Below are 17536 nucleotides of genomic sequence, written 5' to 3' on the forward strand. Positions count from 1 at the left end.
ACACAGCGCCTATTAATCGCTGTTCTGAATCCAGCAATTATTCATTTACAAATTATAACTCTGGTTATGACAAGTGTGTGTACCTATAAAAGCTTTGTTTATTAGAGGAATAATAGGAAACTCTTAGATCGCGACCATGCCTCTGGATGCGCTCAAGCCTTTGTTCTGGTTTGCCGGTTGGTCACGAATTTCCACAAATTCAATAACATATAGGCATTGTTTCTTTTCCTAAATCTTCACAGTCTAACCCTCTAATTTCGCAGGTTTATTTTATTATCTTTCACTTTTTAATCAGTGTTTTCGCATCTCTTACTGTGGTAAACACGGGAAGGAAATTAAAGATTTCAAGAATTAAGAATTCGTTAGATTTATTAATTTGTTCCCTTATTTCACTTAAATCATGGGTTATTTAGGGAACAAAATTAATGAAACATGGAAAGTTGTCACAAATTAATAAGTCATAGGAACGAATTAACAAGTTGTAGGAATGAATGGACTACCTGCCCTGTGTCCCGCAGCCCTGCAAAGCGCACAATATAAAACAGTTATCTGATGAAATGATTAGTTACTACATTTCTATTGCTTTTTATGTTGAAGAACTTTTTTATGTTATTTTCTATTTTAATGTACTTTAAAGTTTAAATCACATTAAAAGCTTAATTTGTACATTGTGAATGAATGATGGTGCGTTTATATATGGTCTCCGTCACTCACAGCCACTCGCACGTGTTGAGTGCGCATGAGCTGCACGCAGCCCAACATTAAATCGGTTAACCGACCATCGACAGCCTTAATCGATTGCATCTCTTATCGACAATTAATCGATCATCGATTAATCGTTGACATCCCTAGTTTATAGAGCTCATTAATTGTAGCGGTGCCTCAGGTGTTGAATAGATTTGTTATACATTATACAGGTTCACACGTACTCCGTTTGCAGTGCGTATAGAGTATGTGTATGCGGTGCAGAAGCAGCAGCGAGAGCAAGTTATTGTAACGCGAAAGCACATTAAAATAATGCACGAGCGTGAATCTCTCCGCTTGCACGCAGATTTCCTTTGCTTTGTCACAAAACCAGACATGCTTGCTCAGATACACGCTGATCTCACCCGGAGAGAGTGCGCGCACTTAAAACGTGTCTCCTCTCACATAAACTGCGTCCTGTGCACTCACAACTCTCTCTATGCTCATGTGCTAGATATTAATTATTTTCGCACATTTTTATTTCTAGCCTTTTACCGCGTGCAGTGTGAATGCTCTGATCCGTTAACATGGGCTCAGAAAAAAGGCGCATCACAGACAGTATGTGAACCTGGAGTTAGGCATATTCCCAGTCTGTTCTGTTCTCGCGCTCCATATAGGCACGTTGCATTCTGATTAGATCGGATGGCATACTGCGGGAGGTCAGGGCCGCGGAAAATCATGCTATATAGCGATTTAGAAATCGCGCATGCTCAGATCGTGATTTTATGATGATTTCTATCGCACAGCCCTAGAATGAACTGGCAATGAACAGAAAATAACTCGAGCTTATTTAATTATATATATGAAATGGTGTTATTATGTTATGACTTAGACAATTTTACATATATTAACAATATTATTATTTATTTTTATTGTAATTGGAACTTGCTATTAGAACTCATTACGAGGTAGGTTTCCTCAAGTGAACTGTTGTATTGGGTTAGTGCTCCACATGTAGGGGCTCCTACTGAGGCCCTGTGTGTGTATTCTCCACTGTATTGCCCCTGAGGCTTAGTGTTTCTCTAGACAGACATTCTGTCGATAAGTTCTGGGTCTTGGTAGATCTCCCCTTACATGTAGCCCACCCCAGTACCTTTCCTTATGTGGTATCCTCACATCTTTACATATTAATCTTCACGTTACCTCCCTATCGGGTAGGATGTGATCTCCGTAGTGACTCTTTTTTCCCCTAGGGGGAATAGTCACTGTCCCAACATTACTACCAAGACATTTCAGCTGTTATATTATGGTGAGTATTACTATGGGAAAAGGCTCCGGCTGAGGGGCCCTCTGCCTCTATGGCGGCTCTCCCGAATGTTGGATAGTGAGGTCTTAAGTAGAGATCGACCGATATGGGTTTTTCTATAGCCGATGCCGATGTTTACAGGTCAGGGTCAGCCGATGGCCGATATGTGCTGCCGATTTTTAGGGCCGATATCTTGAAGTTTTCCCCTTCATTTGCATGTTAAAATGTCACACTAATAATAAGTGGATGCACAACATTTCTAAACTTATCATCATTTATTGAGCACTGACTTGAACCATCTCTCGAATCTTAATTTTGTGTACTGCACGGTATTAAAAATAAAACATTTATCTAAAGTAAACCAAACAAATCAAAAAACTGACCAAGTATTAAATATATAAAACAGGTAATATATATTAAGTCAATCATTTACATAAAAGTTTTAGAGCATTTTATCAAGCAGAATTTTTTTCAGTTTGTTGGAACATAAATGTAAACTTAAATATACATTTAAATAAAATAAATACAATTTTATAAAAATCAATTAAACTGAAAAATATAAAAAATAAAATATATAAAAACATAAATAATAGTAGTGCTGCAAACACACTAGCAACCAGCAACATTTGTGTTTGGTATAAATGACACAGAACATCTAAAGTGCATTCTAATTTCAAACTTACATCGCAGTCTATTCATTATAAAATAAAGTACAGTCGACCAAACATATAAAAGGTTACACTGGTCAGTTTAAATAGACTGTAGTATACCGGTCCACTCTGCTGTTATGCCAAGGACGTTTTTGCTCATGTGAAGAGGATGATCTATTCCATCTAGTTTACATAAAAAAAATAAAAAATATTATAGTTTAACATTCAGATACATTGCGAATATGGAAACATTTGGATATGTGCAGAACGAGACGTGAGCAATAACCTCCAAATACATCTAGCCAAACCCGTGCGCGCTCGTCCTCGTCTGCATGCACGCATGCACTGTCAAGATCTAATGCACTGTAAATGCAGGATTTTTTTAAAACAAATAGGCCTACCAGAAAGCACAAATTCAAAATCGAACATTTTGCAGAACAGGATCAAATAAAGTACTGGTCATAAATACTCGCATAAAATGTTTTAATGTGAAAAAAGCGGTTCACTGACTGCGCAGCACAGCCACAAGCGCCACAGTTACGTTTGGGATAATTTTATTTTTAATACTAAAGTGTCCTTTGAAAACATTGCAATATTGCATTTTAAAATACAACAACGAGCACCACGAAACCATTTAAAGAGGCGCATTCAGCGGTCTCATTGACTGGAAACACTCAACTAAGTAAAATGATTTCAAACGTATGGTGCGCTCTCTTCATTTTTTCAAATGATCATAATCACATCTATTCATTTTACAGTCCTGCTACTAGCATTTTATTTAGACTAAAACCCCTGTAATTTGGGTGAGAAAGCTTTTTTTCCGAGTGGCTTTTGCACATAATAATAATACCACTGCAGACGCATTTTGCAGCATTAAGGTTATTAATTGATCGTTAATTTAAATGACGATCGATCATGGAAATGATCAAATATTGACATCCCTAAATGTAAATGAGTTGGATGGAAACTTGGCTATTGTCTGCAACAAAACATGCTTCCGAACAAATGTCATTCACTGTTCTGCACTGCTCCAGGACAGCTGTCTCTCCGAGCACGGTGCTGTCTGTGAGCGGGGCGGAGTAACGCTGCAGTGTTTGTGAGAGCTGCCACCTTCTCCACCCCATTTACAAAGTGAAATTCTCTGACTACCTTTATCTCCCAGGATTGTTGTTGAATCTTCCAAAAGTTTTGGCTTGGGCTCCTTCACATGCGGCAGCAGCACTTTCCACCGCACCAATAACACAGGGCTGCCCGCCGACGTGCCTGAATTTAAATCGGCGCTACTAAACACGGATATCGGCTGATGCCGATATATTAAAAAAAAAAAAGACAAATATCGGCCCGATATATCGGCCGACCTCTAGTCTTAAGTCTTAGGGGTTGAAAGGTTATGAGGAGGAGAGGTGCATTTGGTTGTGACATATTGGCTAGTCAACATCTGCGCCCCGTGGACTCGTGATGCAGTTCGGCAGTTCTGGCATTTAGTATAGGGACCCCTAGTGTTGTACACTTGACACAGTGTCGGAGTGAACGACAGAAAGGGAACATCTCTGTTACGTATGAGTTTAAAGGCCACCAGAATGACCAGACACAGGAACGGTTTCTTCCCTCAGGCAATCCATCTCAAAAACACTTGACCGTAACTGTGGAACACACAACACTATTTATACATTCATACACTTATTTATCTAACGCACATACTTAGTCTACACTTCAAATTTGCACATAATGTACCTGTACATACAAAACTGTCTATTGTAATATACTTGCACATACAACTGTCAATTTGTATATTGTTATTCCTTACTTATTCTATTTTTTATTCTTTATTATCTGTGTTTTTGTTCTGTCACTTTCATTCTGTTGCACTGCGGAAGATTCTGTCATGAAAACAAATTCCTTGTATGTGTAAAGATACCTGGCAATAAAGCTCATTCTGATTCTGATTCTGATTTCAAGTGGAGCCAAAACAACATGAAGCAGGTTTACAAAACGGAGACATTAAAGCTGAAGCATGTAATTTCAACTTTGTAACAGAAATAACTAAAAATAATGAAATGTTTACTGAACACTACCCTAATCTGATACTGGTCAAACATCATCACAGTGTTAATATTCTCAAAGGAATCAACCTACAAAGGGCTTAATTCTAGTTGTCTCTGCATATTAAAGGGGTCCGCAAAGTTACAAATTTTTCACTTTTTCAACTTTAGTTAGTGTAATGTTGCTGTTTGAGCATAAAAAAGATCTGCAAAGTTACAAAGCTCAAAGTCCACTCCAAAAGGAGATATTTTATATAACAGATATCACTTTTCAAAAACTACAATGAAGGACTCATTTGGACTACAACGCATATTTTCGGGAATTTGTAATATCACAAAGGTCGACGAATGGGACGAGACCTGGTTGACCTACACTAGAGAAGGCAACGAGTGTTATCACTATGCTGGAGACGTGCTAGCTTTCCCAAGACCAGACGAACTTAGAGTGGTTAGAGTCATCCAGGTTAAAATCATTCTCAAATTGATTTTGATTTTGATGCAATATTTACACTGAAGCTCGCAGCAGTAGCTATGATAAGGGGCATGACATATCCTGACCAGGCGACGAGTGGAGCCAATCACAACACACACTGGCCCAGCTAACCAATCACAACACAGAGTGGCCCAGCTAACCAATCACAACACAGAGTGGCCCAGCTAACCAATCACAGCACACACTGGCCCAGCTAACCAATCACAGCACACACTGGCCCAGCTAACCAATCACAACACCCCACTGGCCCAGCTAACCAATCACAACACACACTGATCCAGCTAACCAATCACGGCACACACTGATCCAGCTAACCAATCACAACACAGAGTTGCCCAGCTAACCAATCACAGCACACACTGGCCCAGCTAACCAACCACAGCACACACTGGCCCAGCTAACCAATCACAGCACACACTGGCCCAGCTAACCAATCACAGCACACACTGGCCCAGCTAACCAATCACAAGTAAAACTGGCCCAGCTAACCAATCACAACACAGAGTGGCCCAGCTAACCAGTCACAACACAAACTGGCCCAGCTAACCAATCACAACACAAACTGGCCCAGCTAACCAATCACAACACAGAGTGGCCCAGCTAACCAATCACAGCACTCACTGGCCCAGCTAACCAATAACAACACAGAGTGGCCCAGCTAACCAATCACAAAAAACACTGGCCCAGCTAACCAATCACAAGACAGAGTGGCCCAGCTAACCAATCCACAGCACTCACTGGCCCAGCTAACCAATCACAACACACACTGGGCCCAGCTAACCAATCACAACACACACTGGCCCAGCTAACCAATCACAACACAGAGTGGCCCAGCTAACCAATCACAGCACACACTGGCCCAGCTAACCAATCACAGCACACACTGGCCCAGCTAACCAATCACACCACATCTTGTATTTCAGAAGAACTCTCCCCATTTTAGAGTGGCCTTTTATGCCACATCTTGATATGCCACACCTGTGAGGTGGATTGATTATCTTGGCAAAGGAGAAGTGCTCACTAACACATTTAGACAGATTTGTGAACAATATTTGGGAGAAATAGGACTTTTGTGTACATAGTGTGGGACCTTTATTACAAGTTTATAAAATGTTAAAATCTAGGTTCCACTGTAAAAGTATATAAATGGAAAAAGTTATGTGCATTGTGTTTTACATTTTTGAGGTAAAAAAGGATGACATTTCTAAAAAGATCAAATCAGAAAGCCCAGGTGTCTGAGATAATGGCCATTTGGCTTTTTAAGCTCAAGGCACAGCTGTACCTTTGTCTCTGTGATAATGTGAATGTATGGCGATACTGTCAGACTGATTGGATTAGCACCTATGCATTTGAATGACAATGTTACACTGATGAGATCAAGGCTGGGAAAATGCCAGTGTCGGCCTGATTCCTGTACTTCACTTGCATGCTATGGGTTAGACTGTCTCCATCTCTACTGAATGTATCCATCCCCCTTGAATGGATATAAACGACAAAGCATTACTTGCTATAGTTAGACTTTTGATGACTGCAGCGCCATGCAGTGCGTTCTCAATAAAGAGTCCTGCTGAAGATTACCCAAGAGTCTCCTGGTCTTCAATTCTGAGTTTCCAACAAGAGAAAATGTCTTAGATCTTTGAGTTCAGCTCATGAAAAATTGGGGCAAAAACAAAAGTGTTGCGTTTATAATTTTGTTTTGTGTAGTTCCTTCTGCTCTTTTCTGCTCAATTATTTCATGGCTTTTTGTTCTCGTGCCTCCCTCCTGCAGTAAAGTTCAAGCACGTATGGCATTCTCCTCTTACCTGCACCGTGTGCAGCTGCGCCTGCTGGCCGAGAGCAGAGCCAACATGGGCCCGGCCTGGACGCAGAAGGAGCACGATCAGATGGTAAACCATGTCTAGTTTTATTGAAATATCTGCCTCATGTAACTGACGAATATAAGTCCATAAATGCCACGAATATAAGCCCATAAATGCCATCATTTAATGTTGTGGGTCAGTTTGACTTGCATTGAATGTTGGGTTTTTGGAAATGCTGGTTACCCTATGATGTTTTTCTTGATATTTTGTGACTCTTTCTCATTTAGAGTCATGAATATGCATACAAAGTGTCAACACTTTGATATGTTGTGGAATGAGCATATTAATTTTGTCTCGGTTATGATTTTTATGATTATGACATTTCATGGTTAAAAGCAGCTGCTCAGACCCAAAATAAAATAATGCATTTTTTATATCAGTTTCTCAGGTATCCTCTGAGAGTATTTACACTTACACGTATGCATTTAACAGATGCTTTTTCTTTTTCTTAAAAAACTGCATTAAAACCGTGCATTTTTATCAGTCCATGCTTATTCACTAAACATGCATGAATCCATGATTTTGGATATTGGCCACTGGTTACTGAGTTTCAGAAAAAGTGCTTTTTTTCATATTTCTTTCATTCAAAATGATAAAATGGTCTAAAAATTTTACAAATAATTAATAAACAGATAATAATGTTTTTATAATGACAATAAAGTCGCTTTTGACTAAAGCGTCTGCTAAATGCATAAATGTAAATGATTTGTGCTTCATAATAGCAGCACACAGCTGTATATCAAAGCAAGCTAGCAAACATGTAAATGATGGCTTTTCATCTGTAGCAAACATGATTTATTTGATGTTTGTTGTGGTGTTACAGAACGTCTGTGCACCTTTGATTCTGGTCTAATATGGCTGTTTTATAGCTGCTTTATTAATGTGAGTGCTAAAGACTGTGTGGGATGGGTGCTGTTGACTGTGTGATTCTGTAGGAGCTGGTGGTGCGCTTTCTGAAGAGAGCCAGCAGTAACCTGCGTCAGGACATGTGTCTGGAGGAGCCCAGCCGTCTGCTGTGTCTGTCAGACCGCCAAAAGATCCTCTCCCATCAGCTCGGGAACTTCATACAGCTCTATAACCAGGTTTGTGGGTCAGCAGGCCGATAATGAATAAAATCAAGTAACAAGTAAAAACCAACAAACCGCAATTCATCAGTACAGACTTTGAGTGTGCTGGCTTGACCAAAGCTGAAATAGTTTGAAGGTTCGTTTGAAGCTTTTATAGGCCCTGTGCAGTTTGCTTTGGCATTTTGGCAGAGGTTTGATTGTTATATAAGCCTTGAGTAGTTTGAAAACCGTTAGAAATGCCTTGCTGTCTGGTTGCTACAGTGTTTTGTATAGTTGCTAGTGTGCTGCTAAATGATTGCTTAGGTGTTCTAAGTCATCGGTAAGTTAGTCTTAAGTTAATTATAACAGTGTTTGTAACGTTATAAGTGTACCTCAGGGATCATTATAAAAGAAATGCAATGCATGTCCTCTTTAAGGCAACTTTTTAAATAACCCTCAGGAAACCAAGCAAATGGTGGAAAGTTTGGACAAGATTCCAGACGAGGATCGCTGCATCAACTCCAATGTTTTCCAGGAGTTTATTCTGGAGGCGAGGTCAGTGGGATGCATCTAGAGCACATGGCTTTCCTAGGACGAATGCAGTGGGCGGCATGTTTTTTCAGTGGTCATTTTGCTTGTTCTTCCAGTGAAAGTGACTTGGAGGAAGTCCTTACGTTCTACACGCAGAAGAATAAGTCTGCCAGCGTGTTTCTGGGTACAAAGTGTGACAGCAGCAGAGTCAAGAGCACCAGCGATGAGAACAGAGAGAGTGAGAGACATTTCTTCATTTTTTATATGCCATCTCATCAGCTGCGCATGAAATATGACACAGCACACGTCATAAAAGAGTGTTTCAATAACAGATGGTGGTAGTTCACCCAAAAATGAAAAGTCTGTTATCATTTACTCTCCTCCATGTCATTCCAAACCCATAAAACGAAACCCAAATTAAGATGTTTTTTTATGACTTTTTGTATCGTTTAAGTTTTGGTTACATGGACTTTCTTTGGAGGGACAGAAGTCTCTCAGGTTTCATTAGTACAAATATCTTAATTTGTGTTTTGAAGTTTTATCAAAGTCTTATGGGTTTGGAATGAAATGAGTGAAATTAGGTAAACTATCCCTATAATTTCAGTATTTTAGATTTTTTATTTATTATATATAACAGAACAAATATGACAATTTTGCTTTATTAAAGGGTTAGTTTATGGTCAGATGAAGTGAGTGTGAGGTGACAGACTGACAATATCATTCACTGATTATCTTCCCGTCCATCACAGCTCTGAAATCTCATCCTCCATCACACATATTCAAACTTGTGTGTGATCTTCAGGTACTAGGAGTCTTTTGAGTATGAACATAATCGCAAATGAGATTTTGAAATATAAATGAAAGCAAACAGAGCCCTATTGTTATTGTGACCTTAATACCAACATAACACAGTTGTCAAGTACTGTAAACATATACTAACTTAGTGAAAGTGTTTTATGATTGCTTAAATGATAATAAATAGTGCAGTGATGTGACACAACTCCACATAAAATAAACTAGTAATTGTAAACATGCATGTTAAAATCTAATAAGAAGCAGCCAGTGTACAGCCAGTCATGATTGTGAAATATATCCCAACAGGGTGATCTGGATCATTTCCATCTATTTATTTATTAGTATCACTAATATGGTTTTTTGATAAATTCTGGTTAATGATAGATTTCTAGAAATCTAGTGATAGATTTGAGTCTGCTATGGCAATTTGTGTCCCACACAGAAAGAAGTTTGTCTTTCAGGATGTAATAATTTACTGCTAATAACAAACTCGTGTATTTTCTCTTTCTTGAAGCAGCTGGGTGTATCAACACAGAGGCCTATGATGGTTTTAGACAACGCAGAGATCCAAAACACAGACAGTACTGCAGCTCAAACCGGAAACCAGGGCCAAAGTAAATTAACCCAAAGTACAGAAGACTGTAGTGCAACTAAACATGGAAACAAAACCAAATGCAACTCATTGCAAAATGGACACATCCAAAGGAAAAGTCAAAGTGGAGACTGCGCCGTTATTGAAGTGCTGCCCAATCCTCCGACTGCCGCAGAGACCGAATCAAGAGATGTAGCAAGCAAGACTCACACTTCTGCTGTCAGAAAAAAGAGAGCTCTGTGGAAGTCAGGCAGCGATCAGCCGAGCGCTGCAGCTCTGGAGTGTGAACACATCGTGTTACAGCACTGCCTCCCGCCGCCTTACGTCCAGCCTGCCGCCAATCCACTGGCCAACAGCTCGTCTGTGTGTGTCAAATGGGCCTCCGCACGCAGCGAATCTACTGCACCGACGGCTGCCAAAGAAACGTCTCGACCGATCCATCCTACCTGTGTCCTACCCAGAGCACTCCAGAGATCAGCACGGCCGTCCTCCGCAGGACACGGTAATCTGACCACTTCAAGCTGATAACCTTTTAAAAGAGTGTTTCTCCTACTCTATCTCCAGTTTAACTCTGTTCTGTTTCACAGTCGGTCAGAAGCCCAGTCTGAGTAAGTCCAGACCTGGTTCTGCTGGTTTGCTGAAAGAGACGGACTCGCTGTCGGCCCAGGCTCAGTCCAACCAGCTGGCCATCGTATCTGCTCTGCGCAAAACTAGTAGAGAAAAACAGGCGGCTCGCCAGTACAGCACATCCAGTCACATCAGCCTCCTCACACAACACGTGAGTCACGATTTACACATCAAATACATGTTCAGCTTTTCAAATATTACAACCTGAACACTCTTCATTTGGAGTGTCTGAGCTACAGATTCAATCATCCATTTGGGATTTTTTTTTTTAAGAAATGAACTGTATATTTTTAATTAGTAAGGACTTTGTATTCATCTGTGAATCCTGAAATAAAATGCATCACGGTTTCCACAAAAATATTGTGCAGCACAACTGTTTTCAACATTGATGATAATCAGAAATGTTTTTTGAGCAGCAAATCATCATATTAGAATGATTTCTGAAGATCATGTGACACTGAAGACTGGAGTAATGATGCTGAATATTTCAATATGCAAATATGCGATATTTCACAATATTGGTGTTTTTACAGTATTTTTGTTCAAATAGATGCAGCCTCGGTAAGAGACTTCATTCAAAAATATTTTATAAATCTTAATGAACACAGGATCAGGGAATCATCTTTAGAGATTGATTTGGGGAACTGGAACTTCGCAAGTTTTTGGTTTATTTTTAAATTTCATGAATAATTGCATTTGATATGAGAAAGTTCTCGAGTATAACAGTGACCAGCCTTTCTGAAACTATTTTTTTCCCATTCACTTCTCCCATCATTTTGTATGTCTCTGTTTATAAGGCATTAACCAAACCAAACCAGGTGAAACACAGCATTACAAAGTTTGATTTGAAGACAAAAGACAAAGGTTACAAAATGGCTTAACAGCTTTAGTCCAGTGAATCATGTGATGGAGAAATATAAAACTATTCTTTTAAAGATATTATGTTCATAGATAAAAAAAAAAAAAACTGTTAAATGCAAAATACATAAATATTTAAGTAGTTTAAGAGTGAGTTTGTTCACGTCATTGGGCTTCAAAGAGGCTGTTGCATTACATCATCGTCACAGATTTGCCTTAAGTGTTTACTGTAGTGGGAGATATTTGCCAAAGGTTGACTGAAGAGCTGTGCCACATGTGTTTTCAGTAGCTGGATATCTGACGCTGTCTCTCATGCATCCGCCGGAGCACACAGCATGAAGCTTTACGGGAGGATCCGAGTCTGTCTGTCTTGAGCGGGATATGCTCTCTGTGTGGGTCTCATTATCAGACGCTCCACAGAAGAGGCGCTCTCTGTTGAGATTTAACAAGCAGCCCGTTTTCCCTCTAAGTAATTGATTCTTATAAATAAAAGAATGTTAGGTATTGGCACCAAGCGCAGGGGTGGGATCAGTTCATGCCCCCCTTTCTCTGCTGAATACCTGAAGCGTTTGAGATGAGCCGGACCACACAGATTCCCTGACACTCATGTTACTGAACGCTGTAACTCTAGAAGGTGTTTACTTTAGTTTACTGTGAGTTCACTCGTGTCACGACTTTCCCTCTCGGCCTACAGCTTAATCGCTTGAACAAATACACCAGCGGACTGAAATTGTGTTTTCTGGCTAAATCAATCAATGTCTGGAACTACATGACGCTTCATAAAAATAGATTACAGTATGCATTCAATGTGTGGATGGTAACCACCTCCTTTCTGTATAAAAGACAGTCCCATCCACCGACTATGGTGATGTGATTTGCATTATAATTTTAAAGGGGTCATATGATGCAATTTCAAGTTTTCTTTTTTTCTTTGGAGTGTTACAAGCTCTTGGTGAATAAAGAAGATCTGTAAAGTTGCTAAGACTGAAGTCTCAAATCCAAAGAGATATTCTTTATAAAAGTTAAGACTCGTCCATGCCTTCCTAAAACGCATCGTTTTAACACGCCCCACATCTCTACGTCACTATGTGGGAAGATTTGCATAACAATGCCCAAATGTTCACTCAAAGAAAGAAGGCGTACCTTTTATTCTCGCTGTTGTTGCCGCCGTCACCATGTCGTGAAGACACTGTGTGTTTCATTGTGAAAGCGAAGCTGCTTTGTTTGGTCTTCCATAAGAGGACACAACTAGAAATCAGTGGTGAAGTTGTATTTCAACACTGTTCCAGAACAGTCCAACCCAAATATTCAGATGTGTGCAGTGCATGTTGTGGAGGACTGTTTCCTGATCCTGAGAGAGTAGACTACAGTGCCGGCTATTTTGAGACTCAGTCTGTAAGTACGTTTACATATGTAAGGGATTTTTCACTGATGATTCAAACGTGAGTTTAGATCAGTGTAGAGCAGCGGTTCTCAATTCCAGTCCTTGCGCCCCCTGTTCTGCACATTTAGTATGTTTCTCTTATCGCTTCAGACGTTTGTTCTATTCGAACGTAAGTGCCCTGCGAAGTGGACATCACAGGATATTCAGCCATGATTACTATTTGAAGCGAACGTATATGTTCCATTCAAAGTGTATTAAAGTGTGTGAGATGTGAATTTAAATTATAAAAAAAGATGCGTTTCAGAAGGCGGGGCATAGAGGAGAAACAATAATGTACATTATGTGGAAAATAATGTGTTTTTGAACCTTAAACCCTAACCCTAACCCTAATCCTAACCTAACCCTAACCGCATAAACACATTTCATTACACAAAATACACAAAATAATGTTCTTTTTAGCAACATCATATGACCCCTTTAAAGGCAGTGGAATGTTAAATTCATGTTAATTGGCAATAACATTTCCTGATTTAGATGTAATTTTGTGGGAATAGTTAAATGAAGCGCCAGAAGTGGTTGGCGTTTTCAGCCTTGCATTCTTTTCCGCTGAAATCTGGCTTTACCAGCAGTCATTTTAAACACCTCATTCCAGTAACTACTGCTTAAATGAGTGAAAATCTAGCAATTATAGTCTTCTGACTGTTTTGTTCTGTCTTTGTTTTGTTTTTTTTAAGAGCAGGTTGAAAATGCTCTCACTTTATAATGCATACTTTCAATGTGGGGTAAGAAAAAGGCAAGAAAATTGACAGTAATGATAATTATAGAAGTAAATGCATTAAATTACAGAGGGAATATATAGTCTGGGAAGCCTCAGGTGGTTTCGTCTCTCGTGAGCTCTGCCAGTCGCCCACATGTAGGCTTTCATAAAGAACTTTTCAGCCTCTGCACGGATCATTAGCACAAACCCTCATCATAACCCAACATAACATTATTGTTCACCTCGCACCATTTAGCTCCAAATATAGATGCAGTTCAACACTGCAATATTCACACTGGTTCAAGCTCTTTCAGCCCTTTCTGCTGTTCCTTCTGTCCAGGAGAGTGAGGGAATCAAATAATTCATTCATCATCCATACTAAGCATTATTAATGAAGTAACGTCATAGTTTTACCGGAATGTCGTTTAAATTAGAATTCTTTTAGCCAATTTGAGACTATTTGAGGTAAGGAGATGCCAAAATATGCCTTGAAAATAAGGCTGCACGATTTGGGGGGAAATCTACTTGCAGTTTTTCTGATACAATTGTGTTTGAAAAATGCATGTTTTTTTTTTTTGTTTGTTTTTTGATAAAAACAATCAAGCTTTTGTATTTTCAGAAAAACTGCACAGAGTCCTGAAAGCTTTTCTTTTGTTGATAAGCGCTTCTCACTAAAGTTTGTGAAGATGGTTGGTGCATGTTTCATTCCCAAAGGCACGCTAAAGCAGCTCAAACTCAGAGCAGATGTTCTTGGAGCTCAAGTGGTTTATTTATTGTGAATTGAGTCACTGAGATGCTGAAAAACGCTGGCGGATCACGAGCTGCTCATGTGTTAATGAACACAGTGCTGCACTTCACTTTGTGCATTGATTTGTTATTTGATAATCACACTAATGACGCGACTTCAGTTTTACTTCAGTTAATTGTGCAGCCCTACTTGATTAATTATATTAATGATAATATATTAATATATATTAATGATAGAAAAATACATCAGTTGAACAAAATAAACAAAACAAGCAATATAACAAACACAAATATACATACATAACATGGACTGCATGAGTCACAGGCCAGAGAATTAGTACAAGTGGAAAAATGAATGATGTTGAAACACCAGCGTCCACACTGATAAGTGTAAGAATAAAGTCTGAGTCCAAACATAGAAACTGTAATCATCCTCTCTCCAAAGGAACATGGTGTTTTTCCCTTTACTGGAATGTATGCAGTACAAAAACATATTGGCAACACACATTTGAACTCTATTCATGAGAATGCCAGGTGGAAAATTAAGCATTGGGTTACAGTAAGAATTCCCCAAAACCACAAGCTCAGTAGTTTTTCTGCACTGCAGACACAGAGGGATAAATGAAACACTGCACACTCAGTCTTCATCCGGATCTCCACTACTGTAAGAAAACATCTGAGAGCTCAAGAAACATGTTCAGATGATGAGGTGTTTAGCATTGAGGGATTCATATCTGCTGACAGGAGGGCAGATCATGAGCGAAAATCTGCCATGTTTCAACGTTAACTTCTTCAGTGAGGTCTTGCATTAATTTAAACACCTGCCTCTGAGGAATGCTTGACATTTCCCGTTCACCCGGCCTGACCAGAGCACAGCACACCATCCACACGCCACTCAAACAAACACATGAGCGCAGAAATAATGCCTTTCATGTGCAGGTCAAACTTTTTCTAGGGCAGTGGGGTTTTAGGTCAGTCTGGATCTGCACTTAATTTTGCTAGTGTCATGGCAACAAGTGATTTAATAGAAAACAGTATGACAACTGCAGTCTGGTCCCACTTTGCAGCTTATTCTGCTCAAGAATGATCCATGGGAAGGGACATACGCAAAAATTAATATAGATCTGCTTGTAAAATGAATTGTAGTCCATTCATTTGCATAAAATAATAACAATATCTAGCCAGTTAATTTCTGGCTAGTTTAGAGCTGATCATAACCAGAAAAAAAGTTTATTTATTTATTTTTTTTATTTTGCATTACTGGAAATTTAAAATGTGTAACAAAAGCATTTTTAACTTTAGATAATAAAATGAACTCAATTATATAGACTTATATAGTCTATTTGTATATGTAAAAAAAAAATGTAACAATTTCTAGCCAAACTTTTATGCTTTTATGAATTTTTTATGCTATTATTCTGTTTTTCAGGCCTGGTAAATTACAAATGTACAATTTTTTACATCTCTAGAAAGAGAGAAAGAAAGAACAGCACTTTCAACAAATAATAAATTTCCAAAATAATTAATTCCCATTTATTTTGTTTTCCCATGTATTGACTGACAGCTGTCCTGTCCGCATGTTGAGAGAAATCGGGAGTAAGAGCAGAGGTGTTGTGTGTTAACATGCATTTACTCATCTCACTTGCACAAATACAAAATCAGTATTCCAAAAAAAGAATAAAAACAGTGAAATGCAAACTCAGAATATGATGCAAACCTGCAATAAATAAATACGTTAAATAATGCAAATAGCCTTTATATATTTAATCCCCCTTTTTGTTAACCAGTGCCTTTGCTTCTGTGACCTTCAGTGATCCAATTTTGCTGAAGAAGAGTGTTGAGTTCTATTCTTCATGCAATCCAGAATGATTTGAGCCATGATCTCTATTATAGACATGAATTTACATTTCCATCAGCTTGAGGCTTATTCATTTCTCTTTTGGTGTGAAAGGACTTTGTACATTTGCCAAAAACAGATCTTTTTTTATATTTAAAACAAACTACCCAGCCTAGATTAAAAAAAAAAAAAAAAAAAAAGAATGCAAAAGTTAGATATACAAATGTAATTTGTAACTTTTTTAGGGAGTAAACACATATTGTAATGTATTACTTTTAAAAGGAAGTTTCCCCAGCACTGGATATCTAGTGTTTTAGACAAACATTTTAAAAATATGAATATCTGTACAAGACCTGTTTTTGTATGAATCATGAATCATTGTATTATCATTTTGTATGAATAAAAAGATGGTTCTTTCCCCACAGCTGACGAATCTGAATCTGGCCAATGGGCTCTTCAGCAGAGGAGGTCTCACGTTGGCCGGGGGTCCGGCACGGGCCTGTGAGAGCGGTGCATACAGACACGACCGCTGGGAACTCTGGGTAAGTGTTTGTGCACTCACACCCACAGACACTGTGATCAGTCTGGACTTTTGGGCCGTTTCTGTTGTGTTGCTCACATCTCAGTGAATCAGGTATGGTGATTTGTTTCAGTACAGCCCTTGTCCTCACAATAGTGTCATTATTCAGCTCAGCTCCGCTCAGTGTTGTTTTAATTTAGTTGAGCAACAGTGTCAATGTTTCAAAGTTTATCAATTATAAAATTAGTTCAATTCAGCAAAAAAAAACAGCTCTACAGAAGGCAGTAGTGTTATTAATACTATAATACGTTATGAAAGGTAAGTTACATGGGATTTAATCCACTACACTTCCAGAAACCTGCACTCTGTCTCTCATGTGTCCTCACTTCATCCATGCATCTAATGATCCTACTGCTGTCTGTTACTGCAGAGTTTCATCCAGTGTTCTTGATAAAATTGTCATCTTTCAGGCTACTTATTTGTCTTCTGCGTTATTGATTTATTATTGACACACTAGGTATTAGATTCTGATAATGTACCAAGGCCGAAATGATGGTATCACTTAGCCGACCCTACAGTGATGTGGCTGAAGGTTTGCTGCTCATTGGTTTTTTTTTTTGTTTGTTTTTTCAGTGCGCAAAGTAATTTTAATTTCAGTTAAACTCTTATCTGACTAAAAACCGTAATTTTAGGTTCTGATGCAAATTGATCATTGATCGATTTCTAATAATTTGTTTAAATTATTTATTTCTATGCTTGATTATTATGTTGAATTTTATATTTCAAATTGTGGTTGTTTATTCAGATT

General features: G+C 38.7%; 1 protein-coding gene across 1 annotated transcript in view; it reads left to right on the forward strand.

Moving 5' to 3' along the window:
* Positions 1-17536, forward strand: part of ttll5 (tubulin tyrosine ligase-like family, member 5) — a 112296-nt gene that overhangs the window by 63370 nt on the left and 31390 nt on the right. Inside the window, 9 exon segments of the mRNA XM_042742859.1 lie at positions 6944-7061; positions 7970-8116; positions 8541-8635; positions 8728-8849; positions 9921-9955; positions 9957-10500; positions 10586-10776; positions 16634-16686; positions 16688-16750. Coding sequence (XP_042598793.1) covers positions 6944-7061; positions 7970-8116; positions 8541-8635; positions 8728-8849; positions 9921-9955; positions 9957-10500; positions 10586-10776; positions 16634-16686; positions 16688-16750 — 1368 coding nt within the window.

This window comes from Cyprinus carpio, chromosome B17 (assembly GCF_018340385.1).
Source record: "Cyprinus carpio isolate SPL01 chromosome B17, ASM1834038v1, whole genome shotgun sequence".
Taxonomy (NCBI): domain Eukaryota; kingdom Metazoa; phylum Chordata; class Actinopteri; order Cypriniformes; family Cyprinidae; genus Cyprinus; species Cyprinus carpio.